The 22673-nt window shown below is 48.6% G+C and overlaps 1 protein-coding gene across 3 annotated transcripts in view; it reads left to right on the top strand.

The window, feature by feature from the left end:
* The window catches only part of LOC122368723 (probable endonuclease 4), a 39748-nt gene that overhangs the window by 7697 nt on the left and 9378 nt on the right, over window positions 1-22673 (top strand). The window contains exons 1-5 of one of the 3 annotated variants that reach the window (XM_043342935.1): window positions 1426-1700; window positions 3683-4040; window positions 8543-8679; window positions 9951-10110; window positions 20487-20605. In XM_043342935.1, coding sequence (XP_043198870.1) covers window positions 1653-1700; window positions 3683-4040; window positions 8543-8679; window positions 9951-10110; window positions 20487-20605 — 822 coding nt within the window. In that variant the 5' untranslated portion in view covers window positions 1426-1652. Of the gene's footprint in view, window positions 1-1425; window positions 1701-3109; window positions 3273-3682; window positions 4041-8542; window positions 8680-9950; window positions 10111-20486; window positions 20606-22673 lie in introns of those variants that run through there. The other 2 variants (XM_043342933.1, XM_043342934.1) reach the window with 2 other exon arrangements.

Raw genomic sequence — 22673 nt, 5'->3', positions numbered from 1 at the left:
CGCAGTATATGACATGTTTTATGGGTACTTTGGGGGGGGGGGGGGGGTAGAACACGATTGTGGCATTCCTTTTATCATACGAGTATCTAGGTATGTATTTGATCGAAAAGATCAATTTAAGAAATATATGGCATGCATCATATTTATGAAGTAGTCACAAGAAATTGCCAAGATTCAGATCTGTCCTGATGTTGGAAAATGTAGAACAAAAAAAAAACGAAGATAGCTATTTGATTGTTCATGGTATTGGCAGTCTAATGGCGTTTGCAGAAGGCGTGTAAATCTGTTCTGTAATTTTACCTTGATTATTTTTGAACTTATGCCGTTTTGGTCGAAAACTCAGAAATCATGATGTCACTGAAATCGCAATATCTCAAAATCATCTGATCGCTTTTTTAAATCTTCACGATAAACTTCAATCAATTCCCTAGAGATGCCCAGAATTCGGCGCTATAACACGGCGAAAAAAGTGGGGCGGTTAAACCTCGCCGGCACAGGCCATTTTGTGTCCTTCGACGGCACAAGGGTTGATATGGACCCCCCCCCCCTCGTGTTTGGCCCCTGATCGAGCTAGAGCTTCGCGGAAAAATGAGCGTGCTGTCCGTGACGAAAGGAAGCCGATGATAACCAATTTTAAGGTCCTAGGTGATAGGTCATTGATTGATCTTCCAGGTCAGGTCAATGACCCAAAAGTCGGGAAAATCGGGATCTGTTAGAACGTCGTTAAGTGTGGCCGCTATCGGGTTTTTGAGGTGCTGATCACGAATATCATGTTAGTTTTGATCATGCAGATGATGTCTTTATGCATTTAGGCCAGGTCGGGTCAGGTCAGGTCAGGTCAACCAGTAGGGTATTCGTAGTACGTGTCAACCGCCTCTGACAGCTTCGTGACATGTTACGAAGGCACCGAAACTATGCTTCATAAATGCTCAAATTGCTGCTAAATTCGAAAACTAGCCTAGAAACATGCAAAACTCGAAAAAAATGTCATCAAGCGTTAATGGCCTGACCTGACCTACAGGTGACCTTGACATCCACCCAAATGGCATGGGAGCAGAATCATATCAAATGTTTGAACGCTTGAAACCACGAAAAGAAAGACTGCAAACGCGCGGCTAATGAGAGCCGACATACGCCGAACCGTGATTCCAGCCAAACATGGTCTCGAGAAATACGTCACAGGTCAAAGGTCACTTGGGTCCGGGTCATGAAATTTTTAGAGCATGTGTAAAATTGATCAACTTTAGGCATTAGGATCAGGATTAAGACTACTTCATCCATGGTTCGGTTCGGTAGTCTCCATCAATAGTCTGGCCATGCCAAGGCCATGCATTGACATAAAGGTAAAGTAGAGAAATAAAGGAAATCCTCATGAGAGATATGGCATCAAAACCCCGCGAAGCAGCAAATGTCTTGTAAATAGACGCAGAAGGGACATTTATTTCTTACACCCTTGCATGCGGTGATTTGTATTTTTCCGGTGCCACTTTCTGTTAGATATACAAATATTATATAGGTGCTGTGCAAGATTACTTTACTTTATACTGCTGTGCGGATAAAGAATAGCGATTTAAGCGTCCGATGAGGAAATGACTCCGTTTATTGATATATTTACACTCAATTAGCACGACGAACAGTCACTTGGTCCTTGGATGCTAGTTCGATATTTCGCTGAAGCGCAGTCTGTTCTGCGTTTGATGGTATGTTGATGTGCTATATTATTTATCACTTTCACTTATTATCATTATCACAAGGTTTTATCACTTTCAGGACTTTTCAGGGCTGCTCATTTGTTAACTTATGCTCAACATGCTTATAAGTTATAAGCTCATTAAAGGAAATAGTTCACTTTCACGAAATTATTTTTTTGCAACGGATTTATGATTTTTTATGTTCAAAATAATCAGCAAAGAAAATAAAACCTTTTTATAACAAAATATTATTTTCTATATTTTGATATAGGAAGAACTTTTCAGTTTCTGTAAGGCACACGCGATCCAGTATGAAAAGAGCATGGGTCCCGAAAATTCTTCAGAAACAGAGAAATTATCGCAGCCACCGGCATTTGGGCGATCTGCTCGATCTGATAATGTTCCCCTGAATGTCCTAATTGATCAGTACGAGAGTTTCTCTAGAGTTCTCGTAGATAATTTCTCTAGTTTCTGAAGAATTTTCGGGACCCATGCTCTTTTCATACTGGATGGAAATATATGCAAGGCACACATCCTCAACGCAAGACACCTTTTTCGGGACGAGAAATAGAATATCTTTGCCTAGGATTCAGATTTCATTTCAGAATGTGATAGGTGCATCCAAGACTATCTAAACCATCCTATGAATCTGTAGTGTCCTCCCACTTGCTTTCACAGGTCCATAACAACAGTATTCCGTTTCGGCTATATATTCTTGCAGACGACAGCTTCAATCCAATGCCAGACAGCGACTGCCCTGACGAGTCCCCAAAACACCCGACATCAGCTCGCAGAGAACATAAACACTCCAGGAAAGTCTTAACCACGCCAGAAACGCAACACTCAAAGTACTGCCAAACACTACAGAATCCTATCCTAATTCCTATGGGTGCATCCTATGAAGGGCGAAGGCACCTAATGACCTAAGTACAGCCCTCATCTCACCGCATGGTAGGTGGGTAGGTACTCTAAAAAAAAATCAGCTCAAAGATGAAAGATAATGTCATCAGTCACTCATAAATCTTAATGTCATTATGTGTGAGGCTCTACACATCAGCTTTGGCTCATTGTGGTAGGTATAAACGTTTCTCCCACTTTGGCAGCAATACATAGAGTATAATTCATTTAATGATAGACCCAATCAAAAGAGTCAGAGTGGAGCTTGGGACATCTCTGTTCCATGAATTCCTATTGGCTGATCACAATCCCTCAAGCTATTATCAGTTTTGTCTAAAAAATATATATCTTCCAGGCAGTGAGATGAGGGCTGAAGCAAGTGGCTGTCCTAGACACATGGGTGTAAAGTGAGGGTTAACTTGCACTTGAATAGAGTTGATGCCTTGTATTGTCATTGTCCCATTCATGCTTCATAGTTTTATTAATGATCATAGAATAGCCTGTCTCATCTGAAATAACAAAGTGGTTGAATAATAATAAATAAAATCTAGATAGATTTATTCCATACTCAATTCATCAGAACAGCAAAAGAGAAGTTTTAGCAATGATTTTGTTATCCCAAGAATGGTGCTAGGACAGGACATACCCAGTTTGACCACTGACGCAGTCCAACTCACATGGAGGGTAAAGGCATATTGTTGGTGACCAGGTATATAGTTGGAACTTGAAGTCCTGAGGTTATTGTTTGATATTAATTGGCAATTTTATAAATGTAAGCAAAGGTCCTTTGCCCCAAGTTTGCACTGCTCCAGCTAGGCTTCAGTTTATCAGAACTGATGGTGCTGCTGATTTACAGTGGATGGGCTCTGGTACTTAACTGTACTTTTTATCTGCATCTAAAACTTAACATATTCAGTCTGAAGGTCAGAAGATTGGTAATCTTGAGTTAGTTGAAGGAGCAGGTGAGCCGTGACTCCGTGAGCATGACAAACCCACAAAGTGTCACCTAGCTCCCTCGGATTTGGCTGCTTCACTTGCAGTCAAAAGTAGCTAGTCGATGTACTGAGCTGTCGATGCCGGGCGTCCCCACGCAGATGGTTCAGACCCGCGGCTCCAGCCGGAGCTCGGCGCCCCCGTCAGCTCCATCGGGCGGTGGAAGGGCCACCGGTGCCGCGTCTGGTGTCGGCGAGCAGCCCACGGGATCTCGCAAAGCGCAGAAACGGCGCACGCCCTCCGCCGCCGCCACCAGCAAGAAGAAGGTGAAGGTGCTGAAGGCTGAAGACTCCAAGCCCGCCCTAGGCCCTGCGCAGGTCGCGGTGAAGTCTGCGGCCTCTCGGCCGGCTGCTGCCCGCGGTGTGCTACCCCCTGTGAAGGAGGAGGCAGCGGCGCTCTGCCGGGCGCCGTTTGAAGCCACCGGGCAGCTGTACGTGGGCGCCCATGTTTCCGGAGCGGGTGAGTAGTGAGTGAGGGTGTGAGTGGTGGTTGCCCGGGCTCCAGAGTCATCTGGTGCCTACCCGAATGGCCTACTGCCTACCCACTGCCTGTAAACTACCTAACTTAGGCCTCATTTCCCTCTTACCATCAAGTGCAATTTTCTCCTGATTGTCTCCGGATACAGTATAACTAACGGTGCTTATCAGTCTTTATTAGTAAAAAGTAAAAACGTCATAATATTGCCCGGTCCGCTCTTGATAAGTATCACGCAAATATCGAGCAGCGACCAGGGTCCTTATCGGAACACCTCATTATTCGTCATATGAGTACTCATCAGTCTCCAAGTTAATTATCTTCTCACTATTTCACTTCGTTATCTTTCCTTCAAATCTTGTCTTTGAGGTGATACACAGGATAAAACCACAGAAAAGTCACCCAGATATGCATCTTTTCACAATTAGGGCTGTACTTCACTTTCCCGGTAATTCCCGCGAGCTGTTCTACAAGCCGTCACGCCGGTCGTTTTGCGCCGTTCCTGGACATTCTCACGGTCCCAAGGTGTTCGTTTCCTGCGTGACCTGTACCCGGCCTGTGGCCGAGTTTGTGTGATGTACCGACATTCACAGAAGGATTCCCACAACCCGACAGCTGTATTCACGATTGGAGACTGTGGAGGGCTGCACGGCGGGTATTCGGGAGTCCGGGACTCGGGAGCGGTTGGTGGTCAGCTTAAACCGCCGTGTAACCTACCAAAGTTTTGTGGGATGTATTAAAGGGACACTCCCACCTTAACATTAGTTTTGAGTTGAGATAGCCAAATTGGTGGCCATGGCCTGCAAATACCGGTTTGGGCACTCACAACATCGACAAATGCTTTAATTCGGAGATATGGAATTTCAAACTTGCAGCTTTCGGATTCTAAGGGGCTAGTGCATTGGTATGCCCCCTTAGAATTTGTGACGTCAGCGGAGATCTAACGATTTTTAAATCTTTTACTAAAACGTTTGGTAGCACGCGGTGGTATATGCTGCTTTGCGCGCAACAAATGCCGCACTTTCAAATAAAGTCGCTAGGAACAGCGGAGATCCCAAAAAGTAAACAAAAGTAAAAGTATAATATCTTGAAAACCGGTGAATATTTTTCGATGAAATTTGGTAGATATTCGTTTTCGCTCTTTCTGAACCGAGCGACATCACTTTCGTGCCAATTCATTAACTTTTTTGAAGGTGGTGGTCGTTAGGTCCGATTAGCAGGTGGCGAGATAAACGGTGTGAGTTTGATCAGGGCTGATGACTGATGAGTTTGAAAACTGCCGCCTTTGCGGGCGAACCGCTAATAAATTTGGGCTGCCAGACTCCTTGCTGTGAAACACTTGTTTTAGACTGCCATACACGTAATACTTTCACCAATTTTATGGCCGTCTTTTTAACCCTCGCCGGCACAAGGGGGGGATGCAACCCCCCTATGGTTTTTCGAGAATAACTCGCGTAAAAAGCGGCTGATCGCGACGAAACTTTCAGTACCCTCGCATTGATCAATTTTACACCTACCTTGAAAATTTCATGACCCTGACCCAAATGACCTTTGACCTGTGACCTACTTTCCGAGACCATGTTTGGCCGGAATCGCGATTCGGCGTATGTCGGCTAGCATCCGGGCGTTTGCAAGCTTTTTGTGGTTTCAAACGTTCAAACATGTGATTTGATGTTGATCCCATGCATTTGGGTGGATGTCAAGGTCACCTGAACGTCAGGTCAGGTCATTGACCTTTGGTGACCTCGGTCCACTTTTTCGAGTTTTACATGTTTCTCGTAGTTTACATTTTTCTGTAGGCTAGTTTTATGAGCTGAATTCGAATTAAGCAACCATTTGAACATTTACAAAATGGTTTTGGTGCCTTCGTAACATGTTGCGAAGCTGTCAGAGGCGGTTGACACGCATTACGAATACCCGTCACGACCCCTACTGGTTGACCTGACCTGACCTGACCCGACCTGGTCTATATGCCCAATGACCTCAGCTGTGATCAAAACTAACACGATATTCGTGATCAGCACCCTGAAAACCCCCAATGCGGCCACACTTTACGACTTTCTAACAGGTCCCAATTTCCTCGACTTCTGGGTCATTGACCTGACCTGGGATGGAAGGTCAATGGATGACCTAGGACCTTAAAATTGGGTATCATCGGCTTTCTCCCGTGACGGGCAACACGCTCGTTTTTCCGCGAAGCTCTAGCTCAATCAGGGGCCAAACGCGAGTGTGTGTGGGGGGGTCGTACCAACTGGCTCTTTCTGTCGGTGTCCGCGTTTGCAAATTGGGCCCAGTTCCCACCATACTCTGGAATTTGTGGACTGCGCATGAAACATGACCCCGATAACCACTAGAGTGAAACTGGATATAAGTCCATAGCAGTTAATCTACTTTGATGGAATATCCAGAAAAGTTCCTGGTTGTGACTGTTCTTATAATTATTGAGCGCTTTAAACGTTTTCGGTACCATTTCAGGTTGACTTTGAGTAATTATTTCTTGGCTGTTATCTAGTTAAGCATTCTGATAAAAATGCGCACATTGCATCGCATCTTTAAGCGATTAGATGAGTACCAAACATTATCACAATATATCGCGAATTGCCCCAACCACGTCGTGCGTGTTTTGCCGAACAATGGAAAACGCTTAGCAGTCACAAACAAAGCCTTGGCTTTGGCTTTAGCGTAGGTACCGTCATCCCATTAGTCATTTTTCTTTGGCTATCCCAATGACGCTACAACTGCGTATTGTAGATGTGACTTCAGCCGATGCCGCCATCGTCCAAGAATTTACACGGAGGCCCCCGCTGGTTGTGTCTGTGAGCGTATTTATTTATGACACTATTGCTTTGCCCTATGAGTCGCAATATGATATGTACAGTTGCTAATGTTATTTGCTGACGGAAGATGGGGCAGCCTTTGCCTGTTTTTAACACATCACACACTCACACCTATTCGTGGTGAGCTAATTTGGTCGGGTTCTGGCTAGTGATTCGTTTGCATAAATCCTTCCATGTTGAAGGAGTGGTGCATTTTTACCGTGGTACTTGGTGCTGCCCTGCAACAGGAAATATTAACCATCACGATATGCTCGGCCTTAGCAATGCTGCGAATAAGGAAAACCTAATGCCACTTTCTCACCTAGTGACGGAAAGTGATGGATTTTCCTATAGGCTGTCGGCCAAAAAAAAAAAATCGAATCGCAATGAGCATGAGCATAGAGGAGCGCATTAACAATAATAGATTTGACAAGCATTCGTCATCTTCCAGTGGGAAATTATCATATTCCTGGCAGACGTATCTCCCGTAGTATCTCTTTCCCAACAACTGAGCACATGTTACAGTAGTACGGACTTCGACATGGCGCGGAAAATATCAGTGGCTGCTCTATACTGCCGGTCTGCCCCGCTGCCCCTTGACCCGCCGTGCCGTGCCAAGTGCTGTAATACCTATCGTTACCGCTTACATAGTCATAGGGTGAAGTCGTATAAGAGTACGCACTTAGTGGATTTTTTGCTCTCATTTGTTTAATATTTGAAGGAAAGAAATCGCAAATAGGGAATATTAAAGTTCATTGAATTAGCCATCAACCCATGGGGCAACGATCCTTCAGCGTAAATGGAAGTGGTCTAAAACTGACATTTTCTGAACCGTTGCACTTGCGTACTCTTACCATATGGGGTGTGTAAGAGTACGCACGCCAGGCGGGTGGAGTACGCAAGCATATGAACACACACCTATGCAGCTTGCACTGTCCAAATGCTTAACTTCAAACTCAGAAGGCATTTAAGTTAATTCTAGTATCCAAAAAGAAAAACATAAAATAAATCTTTCAAGTCTATAAATCAGGAAATAATCATCTCGTGTGTTTCTTAAAAAAATGCACAATCAAAAAGGAGAATAACTCGTATTTGGAAGAATTTCGGGTACGCATCTGCATCACAGTGCTCCATTGATGATATACCTACTAAACAAACGTCATTGAGCGATAGATTAATAATTCTATATTTCTGTATATTCGATTTAATGTATAATTCTGCGTACTCTTACCCTCCTGAACAGTGCGTCCTCTTACCGTACATGCAATTCGCGCACAAAACAACCCCGAAACGTTGTGCAAAACTTCGCAAACAGAATATTGCACTGTACAGTATTTCCCCAGATAACCTCACAAGTTTCCCACAACAATCACGGAAATGTACCTTATCTCAACTGCCAAGTATCAAAATTATTGTACCATATCATAATAATATCATAACGCTCGAAAATAATATTCATCGCCTTAAACTCAACAACGTCGCCGCTCAACGCCCACGTTCCGTTGGTGACATGCACGCACTGGCGGCTTCATGTCACTTCATGAACTCGACAAACCCGCATTGCTAAGCAACCGAAACAGCTGATGCGTACTCTTATCGCCCGCGTACTCTTACCCGCCCTTACCCTACTGTGACCTGAGCTGACCTGACCCGTCCCGTCCCTGTCCCCAGGCGGCCTGTGGAAGGCGGTTCGGGAGGCGCACGACATCGGAGCCCGCTCGTTCGCGCTGTTCCTGGCCTCCCAGCGCACCTGGAACCGGAAACCTCTCTCGGAGGAGGACGCCGTCCGGTTCAGAGAAGCCATGCAGGTAAGTTAGGGGGGACCCCAACCGCTGAGCTGCCCGAAGTCCGCGGCCGAAGACCGTCAACAGCTCAGTTTCAGCTTTCAACACGCAACTCGGGCGCTCGCAGGGAGGCGCTGCCCGTGTCTTTCAGGCTGACTCGACTTGTGGTCCCCCATGTCTTATCGAGCGCGGATAAAAGCTGTCCCTTGGGAAGCCGACCGATGGGAACCACCTCGGTGCCCGCTCGCTCACTGAGGCTAGTTTTTCAGCTGTGCTCCGGGGCACTACTACCGGAAGCATTGAATCGACCTTGTCTCCCGTTGATATGCGACTGGTGGCCACTCAACCTAACCCTGGCGGTGACTTTTTAGTCGGGGTTTCACATTGAATCGACAATGTCGACGTCCCTGTTGACTCTCAGCCCCGTGACCCTGCCAACATGTTGGCAGGGTCACGGGGCCCTAGACTAGTATGTTAACATACTAGTCTAGGCTGTCGTTTACCACAGTCTGGTGTAATTTGCTCCATTTCGTTTATCTACTGCAGCATTTGAGTGGACATTCATTTCGGTCTGTGCGCCGGCCGGTGCTCCACGCAGTGTGGTCAGTGGCGGCCAGCCGCCGAGCTGGACAGCACACTGCCGTGAATCGCCTCTGTCGGTGTCTAGAGAGATAGCGGCACTTCGTGATCACTGGGGAGTCGGCAGTGGACAATGCACTGTCTCAGTGAGGCTATCAAAAGCTGTATCATGCCGCCTGAAAAATCTCAGTTGACTTGCCCGTCTGACCCTAAAAGGGCATCATGTTCTATTGTTGGCACATTTTGTTTCCTTTCCCGGATTGGTCTGCACTTGCGTGCCAGCATTTGTGTCGACCCCCACAAAAGGGAAAGCAAAATCCTTGTTAGGAAATGGTATTCATGTTAGCGTGTTACTTTCGCCATCGCTCTTCAGTGCACTGGATGTAACTCGGGAAAACCGGATGAAGGCTGCACCTTCATAGTTCCTCATGGTGCAGATATAATATGAGGCCAACAATTATCATACGAGTCCAACATCGGACATTCATCCGAGCTGTTATCAGTGACATGTCGTAACCAAGGCTTCCAAAAACTAAAATAAGACTTTCATTCTTGCATCTACTGCATGGTATGGTAGACCTTGGAAATTATAATCATTGAAATTATCGGATGTGAAATTAATCAGGGTTTATTTTGCGTGTTTATAAGGCGTTTTAGTATTGGTTTCGTATTGCCATGACTGTTAATTAATGCTGTGTTACCCCTCCCTCTCCCAGAATTACGGCTACTCGGGTGACCTGGTGGTGCCCCACGGCTCCTACCTGATGAACCTCGGCTCTCCGGAGCCGGAGACCCGCTCCAAGAGCTGCGCCCTGCTGCTGGACGAGCTGCAGCGCTGTCAGAAGCTGGGCCTGCCACTCTTCAACTTCCACCCAGGTGAGGATAGCGCGGACAGTTCAGCACGTGGGTGTAGGTCTCGTGAATCGAACGTGCCACGTTTTTAGTATCAGGTTGTGATGAGATGTGATTGGGCAATTGAGAGCCATATGCGATATCGAGTGGCATTTATCTGCTGTTCGCTAGGCAGTTATATCGTCCCTTCTGTATTACTAATGACTTCGTTTCAGTTTGAAATTTGAATACACAGATGCCTGTATCATCTTCGAATTTGTCGTTTACTTTTCTCGTATTTGTTTTCTAATCACGTTCTCAGTGTGCATCCGGCAATTTCAGGATCAATGGCTCTATAATTGATCTGTGCTGCGCTGTCAAGAGTCGTATGCAGAAATTACTTTTGATCACATACAATGAGAATTGGACACGACAGAGTGTCTGGTCGTGAACCTGGAGACTTCCGGGCATGCTTGTTCCATTTTGATGAACATACATACTTCCGTCTCCTGCAAACGGTCTCAGTGCATTCGTGATCATACTGTTTTCCGTTGCATACTGCGTTGCCTGAAGTTGTACCCAAGTTAAAACGCTGCGGTAGGTCGTCCTTGGTCTCTCAAGCTCAAGTATCTACCATCCGGTCGGTGTCATTCGTGTGTTCGAAGATCCGTTTATTCCCCTTTGCTTCTAATGTACAGGCTCATGTATCACGAACGGCTCGTTTCCTGGTTCTGGCGAAAAACAGTACAGCCCCAGCCAGCAATCCCACTCCGTTCCCGATCGGGATTTTCGGACTCAGCCCGCACCACCCCGATCGGGACCGGAGTGGGACGGGATTGGGAAATGAGACACTTTGTACGGGCTGGAACGGTCCGGATATCCCAACCTACCCCGCACGGCCGGTTGGGAGATCCCGCACGTATCCGGACCGCCTTATCACGTTTTAACAAGCGCTGAACTCCGATCCCGATCGGGATTCCCCAAATCTCCCCGCACAACCGGTTCGGAAATCCCGCACGCACCCGGACCGCCTTATGGCATTTTAACAAGCGATGAACTCCGATCCCGATCGGGATGTCCCAACTCGGCCCGCACGGCCGGTTCGGGAATACCGCAGGCATCTGACATATTAACCGCAGTCTCACAACCGCAGATTGCTGTTATGCAGATGCGACCACTTTGCTTGCGCCACCGCAACCCCCTCGCCTCTTCATTATTCTCCAATTCAACCTTTATACCTAATGCCTGCACGACAAAATGAATTACATTGGACACTGAAATAAATTCACAAATTTACTGGTTGCACACAGGTCAATTTTTTACAAATTCACAGCCTGGCCAGCACATTCGTGGCGTCGGCCATCATCTTAGCGCCGCTGCAACTTGCAAGGCGCTGGCACAGCGGACTCACTTCCGGTGTTCACAGTCATTATAGCAGGCCTGCGCCTTGTTCGTGTCGGCTCCTCTGCGGACAGTGTGTGTGTCCGTGTGCCGTCACGGGCTTCAGAGAGCCACCGCGAAACTATGTAGACGGCTGGCATCTGGTCGGGCGGTTCACCACTGTGCGAAGAGAGCATCTGAAAATGACCAAGAGGTAATTAATCAAAGTCTGGGACACACTAAAAATCACTAAGAAATAACCCACATCTGACATTTTACATGGTATGCCTGGTAATTCAGGTTTTCAAACCTACAATGCAACCATTAACGACACTTGACAATGAGACCAAACATCTTCTGTCCATGATAACTGATCAAGCACGCGACAGCACGATCGTAATTCACATGTCGTACAACCACAACGAACATAACAATTTTTATTACCTATAGCTTTCCCGCTCCCTACATCACGGATGAAGTGTGCACTACATATACTCACCCTGTTCTTAAAGACGGACTGATTTCCCTGCAACGACAACAGTTGAACCGACCGCTTGCTAGAGCCAGTTCAAAAGCAATATCCTGAGGCAGCAGCTCAAAGTTACAGTTTACGTCTGTTACTGTCCGGTGAAGGAGCCCGCTGGGATACTGCGCGGGATTTGTATGGGAAATGTATTTAGGTCAATGGATGGCTGTGAATGAGGGTGGAAGTGGGGGATGGGGGTGAGATTGCTGTGATGATAATACGGTGATTCACTACATAAATGGCTAAATGAACTTTAAGTTGATTTACTCCGCGAATTACGTCGAAATACGATTCAATGTAAAGTAACGCGACCGTTCTTGCTACATATTTGGTGACCGTGACAGGACACTGGGCAAACCGAAATGGATAAATACGTAGAATTAGCGACAAGACAAGGCTTATCCGGACTGGAAGCTCTAGAATTCGCATCGAAGCAATATGAGAAGGATCAGGAGCGGGAAGAAAGAAAGCTAACAAGGGAAAGGGAGCGTGAAGAAAAGGAACTAGAGCGTGAGGAAAGAGAGAAGGAAAGACAGTTTGAAATAGAAAAGCTGCGACTTTTGGATGGTTCGATGGCCAGCAATGGTACAAGAACGAGTAAGAAGCTTCCAAAGCTCCCTCCATTTGAAGAAAATGGTGACATGGACATATACCTGACAAGATTTGAAAGAATCGCCCAGTCTAACAACTGGAACAGAGAGGATTGGGCGGTATCATTGAGCGCTCTGCTCACTGGAAAGGCTCTGGAAGTCTATCATCGTTTGAGTGCAGACGAGGCTGATGACTATGAGGTCCTCAAGGAAGCACTGCTAAAGCGGTATGGTCTTACTGCTGACGGTTTTCGCAGACGTCTGCGGGAATCGCCTCCGGAAGAAGACGAGACACCGGAGCAGTACATAACACGTTTGTCGACATACTTGGATAAATGGATGTCCCTGAGTGAGTTTCCGACATCTTTCGATGGTCTCAAACAGTTGACCCTAATTGAACAGTTTCTATCGAGCTGCCCAAAGGAACTCGAGCTGTTCTTGAAACGAAACGGCCATAAAACACTAGAAGAAATATCCAGCGCTGCCGAACAATATCTAACGGCCAGTGGACAAACCCTGCACGGACTGCGCGCAACGGAAAAGGAGGCTATCCAGAAGCGCAGCTGGAAAACTTCGACACAGCCAACGACGACCATGCTGCCTTCTGCAGCGGCCCTTCAGGTATCGGCAAGAGCGCAAAAATGCGCGTTCTGCACGCTCGGGCATGAGACGGCACAATGCAGAAAGGCAGAAGCACTCTCGGTGGACGAGCGGCGCCGTCGGCTTCTCGCTGTCGGAGCTTGCTTCATCTGCTTAGGTCCTCATCACATTGCACGAACATGTAACAACGTGAAATGCTGCGAAAGGTGCGGAAAGCGACATCACCGCCTGCTGTGCACCGAAGAGGAAGCTGCACCCATCGTGACTGCTCAGTCCCAGGTTGAAGAGAAGGAACAAGTTCTTTTCCAAACAGCTAGAGCGGTGGCAGTCGGACCCGCTGGCAAAAGGAACGTAAGAATTATCCTTGATACTGGTTCAAACCAGTCATTTATATCAACATCTCTCTCTCGGGATTTGAAATGTCAGCGGCTTGGAACCCAGCGCAGAACGATCTCAACATTCGGTGGTGATCGCATAACCCACAAAACGATGAACTCTGTTTCCATCAAACTGATGAACTGCAGTGACCCGACCAAGTCTGTGACTCTGACAGCGGCGGAAACTGAGCAAATATGTGGCCCCGTCAACGTCAAGTCAGTGGACTTGAACGACTATCCACATCTGAAGCACCTGACCCTAGCTGACTGTCCGTCTAGGTGGCAATCAGGAGATATCGACATACTGATCGGTATGGATCACTATCAAGATGTCGTGAATGGGCAGGTGAAGACCGGAGAGCGTGGCCCGATGGCGTGGGAAACCATATTTGGATGGGTTCTAGGAGGACGTGCTGCTGCCGATGGAACAGCTGCGAATGGGCAGGTCTTGTTTCTTCACACTGGAACTCTCCGAGAGGACATCGAGCAGTTGTGGGCGCTGGAAACCATCGGCATAGAACCACCGACATTCCCATCGAAAGTGAGTGAGACGCAAGCCGACAAAAACAAGGCCGTCGAACATTTCGAACGAACATGCACACGGGACGCAGATGGACGATACCAAGTTCGCTGGCCCGCTAAAACGGATTTCGATGAGCTCCCTACAAACAAAGACGTCGCACACCGACGACTGGAACGATGTGAGACATCTCTCGACCGCTCTGGCAGGCGGCAGGAGTATGATCAAGCCATTCGACAGTACATAGAGATGGGTTTTGCTGAACCCGCCCCGGTGGTTCCCGACGGACCGGTGCACTATCTCTCGCACCATGCTGTATACAAAGGTGACAAGATCCGCATCGTTTTCGATGCATCAGCAGGAAGTCCTAGGTCTTTAAACGACATGCTTTTGCCGGGACCCAACATGATAGCAGACCTCACCGGCATCCTCATTCGCTTCAGACTGAACATGGTGGCGGTGTCAGCAGATATTGAGAAGGCGTTCCTTCAGCTGGCACTCCATCATCAAGATCGTGATCTCACCAGATTTCTCTGGCGAACGCCGGACGGGGAAGTGACCACCTATAGGATGACGCGGGTGGTGTTCGGTGTAGCATCATCTCCATTCCTCCTACAGGCTGTCATAAGACGACATCTTGAAGGACAGCCCGATGAACTGAGGGACACGGCTGATCGACTAAAACGTGACGTCTACTGCGATGACCTGCTGACCAGCATGGCAACCGAATCAGAAGCAAAGGTCTTCGCCCAAGAAGCAAAGGAAGTATTTTCGACGGCAAAGATGAACCTAACAAAATGGAGGTCAAACCGAAGCATCGATGTGGCAGGAAGCTCGGACACGGCAAAACGAGCAAGTGAGCCAGGTATCCTTCTAACGACCAGTGACGGAGAGCCGACAAAAGTGTTGGGAGTGAGATGGGTACCGCACGAGGATCAGCTCATCTTTCAGAGCAAAGATCTATATGATTTGGGGATGCAGCTACGGCCTACAAAACGGAACGTGTTGAGATTATCAGCTCGTGTCTACGACCCTCTGGGTCTTATTTTAGCGTTCACCATGCGTTGCAAGATGCTGCTGAAGGAGCTGTGGACCCTCGGTACAGCCTGGGATGAAGATCTGCCGCTCTCGTCAAGGCGGAGTTGGCTCGAGTGGCTGAATGGTCTTCGGTCTCTCGAGGCACTTCGCATTCCCAGACCGTACGTTTCGAACAACGTGGAAAAGTTCACCATCCACACGTTCTGCGACGCTAGCAAGACTGCTTATGCTGCAGCAGTATATCTCCGGACATGCGGTAAGACCAGCCCTGAAACGCGCTTGATCATGAGCAAAAGTCGGCTTTCGCCAAGTAAGCCCATGGCTATCCCACGCCTGGAGCTCATGGCCGCCGTTCTTGGATCGAGACTAACGGCTTACGTGATTGAATCACTGCCCTCCAAACCTCAGGACGTCCTTCTATGGACTGATTCTGCTGTGGCGCTGGCCTGGATCCGAAGTGATCCTGGCCGCTGGGGGGCGTTTGTCAGCAACCGGGTAACTGAGGTCCAGCAAATGTTTCCACCAGCAAAGTGGAGGCATTGCCCAGGCGAGTGTAACCCAGCCGATCTGCCGTCCAGAGGAGCATCCGCAGACAAGCTTGGCGAGCCTTTCTGGCAAGAGGGACCCAGCTGGCTCCGAGAAGAAAGGGAAGAATGGCCTCCTCAGCGTGCCTACGAACCCAGCGAGTGCAGAGCGGAGGAGCGGAAAAGTGGGCCCGTGATCACCATGTGTTCCTCCGCGAGCCAGGAACCAGGTGTCGGATCACTTATGTCTGCAGAGAACTACAGTTCGCGTAAACGGCTGCACCGGGTGACAGCTTGGATGCTGCGATTCCTGGCCAATACCCGGAAGACGGAGCCGTCGACAACGGGCGATCTGACTGCAGAAGAGCTCAACCGAGCAGAAGAACTGTGGATACTGGAAACACAGAAAACAGCATACGGACCAGAACGGGAAGTATTGATAGCAGATCAGGCCGTACCTCGGACATCACACATCTACGAGCTAAACCCATATCTGGAGAACGGAATCCTCCGGGCGAGGGGACGACTACAAGAATCGAAGTTGAACGAAGACGAAAAACATCCGATCCTGCTGCCGAATGATGATCACTACGTTCGGCTGCTGATCCAAGAGCGACACGTGGAACTATGTCATGCGGGAGTGCAGCAAACGATGTACTCCATCCGTGACAGGTTTTGGATACCAAAAGGCCGACAAACGATTCGCAAGGTTATACGAGCATGCCCAAGGTGCCGTATTTTCCATGCAGAGCCGTTCACGCAAGAAACAGCTCCCCTTCCAAGAGAGAGAGCGTCTAGCGGAACCCCCTTCTCACAGCTCGGAGTGGACCTCGGAGGACCTATCTTCGCCAAAGACGGCGGCAACATCGTCAAGACATACTTTGTCATTTTTACGTGTGCGGTAGTGAGAGCCGTTCACATAGAGCTGGTTAAAGGCCTCTCTACAAGGGACTTCTTACAAGCTTTCGATCGATTCGCCGCACGAAGAGGAATGCCGAAAACGGTGACAAGTGACAACGCAACAAACTTCAAGGGCGCAGCAGCACACCTCGCTCATTCCGGAGTAACCTGGAAATTCAACGCACCCCGAGCTCCATGGTGGGGAGGTTTTTATGAGCGACTCGTGCGCACAACGAAAGAGGCTCTGCGCAGAACGCTTCATAAGAGTATGCTCTCATTTGAAGATCTGCAAACTCTGCTGTGCCGCATAGAAGGTGCAATAAATGCAAGACCGCTATCGGCGTTGAGTGAGGACATTGATGACCTTCGGTCACTGTCTCCAAGGGACTTTCTACAAGTCCCTGCACTGGACGAGCCCGATGTCCCGGGTTTGATTGAGCCTGAGAGCCAGAGCCGAGTGCTCAGGAAGCGCTGGATACATTGTCGTGAGGTTCTCGCTCATTTATGGAAAAGGTGGCACACAGAATATTTGCGAGAGCTGCGGATTCCTCCCCGAGAAGAAAGAAGCAATCCAGCTATCGGAGATCTGGTAATCATCAGAGAAAATCCGTATCAGTCCCGATCACTCTGGCCAATGGGAAGGATAGTTGAGCTTCATCCAGGCAGAGATGGACTGACACGAGTCGCGACCCTGCGAAGGGCAGACGGCACTACATCAACGCGGCCTGTACAGAGGCTGCATCGTTTGGAGTGCGGCTAGGCCTCAGGATTGAGGAGACTCCTACAAGGATGCCGGTCAGCACATGCCACTGTGTTCTATCGGAACGGATTGAGTGAAATTGTCATTTCACCGGGGGGAGAATGTTACAGTTTACGTCTGTTACTGTCCGGTGAAGGAGCCCGCTGGGATACTGCGCGGGATTTGTATGGGAAATGTATTTAGGTCAATGGATGGCTGTGAATGAGGGTGGAAGTGGGGGATGGGGTGAGATTGCTGTGATGATAATACGGTGATTCACTACATAAATGGCTAAATGAACTTTAAGTTGATTTACTCCGCGAATTACGTCGAAATACGATTCAATGTAAAGTAACGCGACCGTTCTTGCTACAGGAGGGATAGACACTTGACCAACGCGGCAACGAGACTGGCCGCTGCGCTCAGAGGACGCGTCTGCCTGCACGCGGCCCATCTGATTGCTTTTCCAGGCTTTCTGGGCCACCGGATATGGTGCCCGAAGGGCCTTCTCAGATCGGTTGGGATAACAACGTAAATCACAAGCCTGTCTAAACATGGGATTCGAAACATGGGATGGGATTCGATTGGGCTATCCGTATCGCGTCCCAACCGATTAAGCATGCGGTCCGGAAATCCCGAGTCACCCCTACCGCCGGCCTCTGAGGTCCGGTATCGATTGGGACAACCCAAGCCTACCCAACCCGGTAGGGACAAGTCGGGACATCCGGAGCCTATCCCGACCGTCCCCAACCGCATCCCGGACGAATTGCTGGCTGGGGCGTGACGCGCATGTTCGTTTGCTAACTATCTGTAGGCTCGACAGCAGCGTTGGCAGGGGGTGGCAAAAACTGGTTTTTGCCAGTGGTTTTAACCGGTTTAAACCGGCTGGCAGAAACCCCGGTGGCAAAAACTGGCAAAAACTGGATAAAACTCAGGTGGGCCAAACCACAACTTTTCTAGTTAGGAATGGATCTGAAATGTACAAATGCATTTCTTGATGTTATAGAGATGCACCAAACATTCTGAAGTTTGCCTCATTACTTATCCCTGCTTAAAATGTCTATGCATGTCAGTAGGCATCCACCACAGAATGTATTTCCATGTAGGGGAGTGGGGCAAGGCTGCCACGGTAGGGTGCAGTGCGCATGGCAGATACCCCTTCGCACTTCTGATTGTGCAGGACTCACTCTTGCACTGGCTCATTTGTCACCCCCAAAAGGCGCCTTATGGAAAGCCCATGAAAATGTTTTTGAGTTATAGAACACTTCAACGGTCAATGTCACTTCTGGTTGAAAGCATAAAGCTTTCACCGAATTCTCCTAAAAATGTTTCATCTTTAAATCCATGTCTAGGCATATCATTGTGCTGGTTTTTAGTTTTTGCCAGTTTTTGCCACTTTTTGCCGGTTAAAACCGGTTTAAACCGGCAAATGGCATAAACTAGTTTTTGCCGGCAAAAATGCCAACTCTGCTCGACAGCAGGCTATTTTGAAGTCTCACGATTTCTGCAGCCCAGTCTGTAAAGCTCACACGCCGCCCAGTTGCTGTCTAGTTTCCAGCGGCTGCATTTTACCGCCACTTCTGACAAAGGTCGGCCGATTGTCTGCTCGTGTTTGCTGCTGTAAAACCGTTGAGCGTTTGATCTTTGTCATTATTCTTGTGTGGTTGCCAACTTTGATTTCTCCGTTTTGCCATTTTCCCTGAGAATAAATTCTTCGAGTATTGATCGCGGTTCATTGCCCATCGGCGAGGGCTGTCAAGAGCACGCGGCCTGGGTCTCTTCTACAGACATATTATTCTGATAGGTCAAAGCCTAAAGTTAATGTCGAGACCGTATTGAGATAAAGTGTGCAAAGTGCATCCCACTACAGCATTGGTTTGAGATGAGAGTAAGCGGGCGATCTCCGAACATCAGCAAGTATGTATCCGTAAGCCGAGAGGGCCTCCAAACTCCCTTGAACATATACTTAGAGATGAAGGAAACTATTCAAACGAGGCCACTGCTGAACAGTAAATAAATGAAATCAATCAGCCAGTTAGATACCGCAGAAACGTGCTCTCAAAATGAATTCACGCTGGCGCTCATTTTCATGTATAGGTGAAAATACAGCAGTGCTTGTCTTAGGCTCGCATATTGTGCGATTGAAAAACTGAGGGCAAAGCTTTGAAAACAAGTATTTCGAAATAGGTGAATTGAGTTTTATCTTACAAGTGTGCATCGTGCAAGAGTGTAAGTGCCATCGAGTAGCTCGCACATTTTTCACCTTTGTCGTCCGCTGCTCAGCTCTGTTGCCTTGCTCCTACTGCAATAGGACAATGCCCCCTGGGTCCCCTCCACAGCCTTTCCTTCTGCAGCAGGACAGTGCCCCTCGCCCCGTCCCTCCCGTTCCCACTGTGCGCCGTTCAGTCCCGTACAGCGGTGTAGGCTGGCCGGTTTTCCGGGTCTGTGTCAGCGCGACTGGTTTCCCCGGAACAGCAGCGTCAGGCGTGTCGGCGACCGGCAAAGGTGGCTGTGTCGGCGACCTGCAGAGGTGTCCCACGGTCTGTGGTATCGCGCCGATCGGCGGCGGACAGACGGGTATACACGGCCACGGAGACGCGGCCGGGGCAGCTATTTTCTGGCTGTCGCAGCCGGCCGGCACCCACCGGGGTTCGGACAAGATAGTGGGCTGTAATGTGACGGTCTGGCGAGCTGATGGGTCTCCAATGATGAGATGGATTATGCGAAAAATGGTGTGTAAGTCTGAAATATATGCCGGCGGAAAACTTGGACGCGCTGATACTCGGTGTTATTTTATATGGAAGTAGTAAAATGCTATTTTATTATTTAAGTTGATGACTTTTATAATCCTATTCTAAATCGTCGAACGCACCTGAATATGACTATGGGGATAATGAGCCTCATTCACTAGTTCCTGCCTTTTGACTGCTACATCATAATCGCTTATCGTAGTTGGCTCAACTCTGGTGAATTTTTACTGTTCGGTAGTTCGCAAAGTTGGTCGTGCTCTCGTTAAACCAGCCCCCGGAGATGAGCCTGTCAGGTTACGAAACTCATCTCGCAATGATGAATTGTGTCGAAGTAATTGTCCCAGGTCTATCTGCGGTTCCGACCGGGGAAGCGAGTGCGAACTTCGGGCGCCGCCCACAAATGTCACGGGGCTGAATTAATGACGTCACTAGTGTGTGGTTTCTGACGTCATTGGTCGGATGGTCTTTTGTTGGCAGGCTCAACGTGCGGAAAAATCAGCCGAGACGAGAGCGTCGCCCACATCGCTCGGGGCATCAACGACGCCCTCAGTGTGACCAGCGGGGTCACAGTGCTGCTGGAGAATATGTCACGCCAGGTCAGTCGCTATAAGATCACGGAGTCAGGTGCTGTGAGGTCACGTCAAGTCAGTCACCGTCAGGTTTGAGGGCATCCATACCGCCGTGGCGTCACAGACTGTGTGTCGTTTTCAAGTCACTTCTTTGTTACTATGATCTGGACTATTTTGTTCCTAAAATTGGGAGGTGCGCTTATGGTCACTTTTAGATCATCTCACATCTGCGTAACTGATGGTGACTGATAGGTACAGTGGCTGATCTATTTGTTTTTTTCATCTCGGTCTGCTAACGTAGCGGAATTAGTTAATTAAGGAGTTATTATGGAATGGAGCAACCGTCTTTCATTCGTGTGCTGGGACAAGGCAGGTGTCCGATAAAAAAAATGTGTACCAGTGGAAACAGGTGGACTTTCCACCTCCAGAGAGCAAGTGGACCCGCGATGAAAGGTCAGATACCCCTTAGCAAGAAAAAAACACACGCTTCACAGACCCCGAAAGATTACAGGTTTCGATATCATGGCAAAACATGTGGATGTGCCAAACAAAAAATGTTAACATGTGTTTCCCTGTCACGGATTTTTCTATGCAGACGTTCACAAAGATGTCATCAAGCTGAAATAAATGTTGCTTTGTGCAGTGTTCATGGATTTCGTATCTCGGATGCAGCTAACGGATTAGCGGTGAAATCTTATTTTCTTCATGGCTTTGTGGTTGCTGCACACTAAACGGCTCAGCTGTTGTGATATCCTACCTTCATCCATGCAATAACGGCGGCAGAGTTCGCAGCTGGCCTTGAAACGTCTCGTTCTCGTACACAAGTCTCTGCCAGGGACTCGGAGCACTCTACTCTGAACACCCGACTCTCAAGTATAATCACTGATCCCCTGTTCAGGTGCCCCTGTGTGAGCACTAGGATTATGCACTCAGGGGAGGATTTGTTACAGTCCCGCGCCTGGTGGTGCGCCGTGCGTGAGGCTAATACAGTGAGCCGCGTGTCCATATCCCTCTGATTCGTGGAGCTGGATCTTTGTCCAGCGGGGTTAATACGGACAAGACGCCCTTGTCGGCACGAGCAGCAGTGGGCGGAGGTGGGTGGGGCTGATAAGAGTACGGGGCTCCACCTCTCCGCCCGCCCGGGAGCTCACCTTACCGAGCGCAGGCTGGGGAGCGGCGCAGGTGCTGGGCGGCTCACGCAAACCTGCGTGAGTTTGCGGGCCACGCACCCGCTCGCTATGGACTGCAGCTGTGTGATCTGTGAGATAGGTGCAGTGCCTAAAATGCGTGCGGCGATGGTAAAGTGGGCATGGGCGTCCAATGTTTAGGGTCTAAATCACTTTCGTCAGTTTCGCGAAACTTCTTGTAGCAATGAAGCGTGCTTATGTGAATCAGCGATATGCGTACAAGTTAGTAATTTATTTCACCTTCCGTTTCGTTTCATTTTTACTATTCATAAGTGAACGCCCACGTTCGCGCTAACTTTGATACTGGCTGACAGATTTCCTCAGAGGAATACGTCGGTCGACTTGCGATATATATTTGTGACGGATATCAAGATTCATGAGATGGTTGCGATATCATTTCATATAACAGGCGACCCCGATCGGCGCTGGGTGCCGGATGCCGCTTGTCGCCAATCATTTCTACAGTCAGAGCTGCACCAATCAGAGGAACGGTTCATGGGAGGGCGGGAGACGCATGGGATAGCAAGATAGACCGAGTTCTCGAGCCTCCCCACCATTCCCTACTCTCCGACTGATACTGGAATTCAGGACTGCAGTGCGACTGCAGTCTAAAGTTGATCGATCAGTTCCGGATCTCCTCCGCCCCACCCTTACGTAAATTTATTATCCTACGTCAGGCTCGTCCAGCCACCCATTGCGTTTGTGGAGCGTTGCTTCCTGGCCTGAAGGACCAGCGATGTGAACAGGCCCGTGTCTGGACGGGAGAGATGTCCCGTCTCTCCCCGGCTGGTAAATGGTGTGTCTCGGTTCGCCCACCTACCATATGGTTTCTGTGTCTCCTGTGGTCAGTTGGTGGGTCACAGACTCCGATATCGGTGTAAAAATAGCCACCCAGCCCGCCATCGGGA

Source organism: Amphibalanus amphitrite, unplaced genomic scaffold (assembly GCF_019059575.1).
Source record: "Amphibalanus amphitrite isolate SeventyFive unplaced genomic scaffold, NRLGWU_Aamphi_draft 000971F_arrow, whole genome shotgun sequence".
Classification (NCBI taxonomy): Eukaryota; Metazoa; Arthropoda; class Thecostraca; order Balanomorpha; family Balanidae; genus Amphibalanus; species Amphibalanus amphitrite.
The sequence above is the reverse complement of the archived record's forward strand: the minus strand, read 5'-3'. Positions and strand labels throughout refer to the sequence as shown.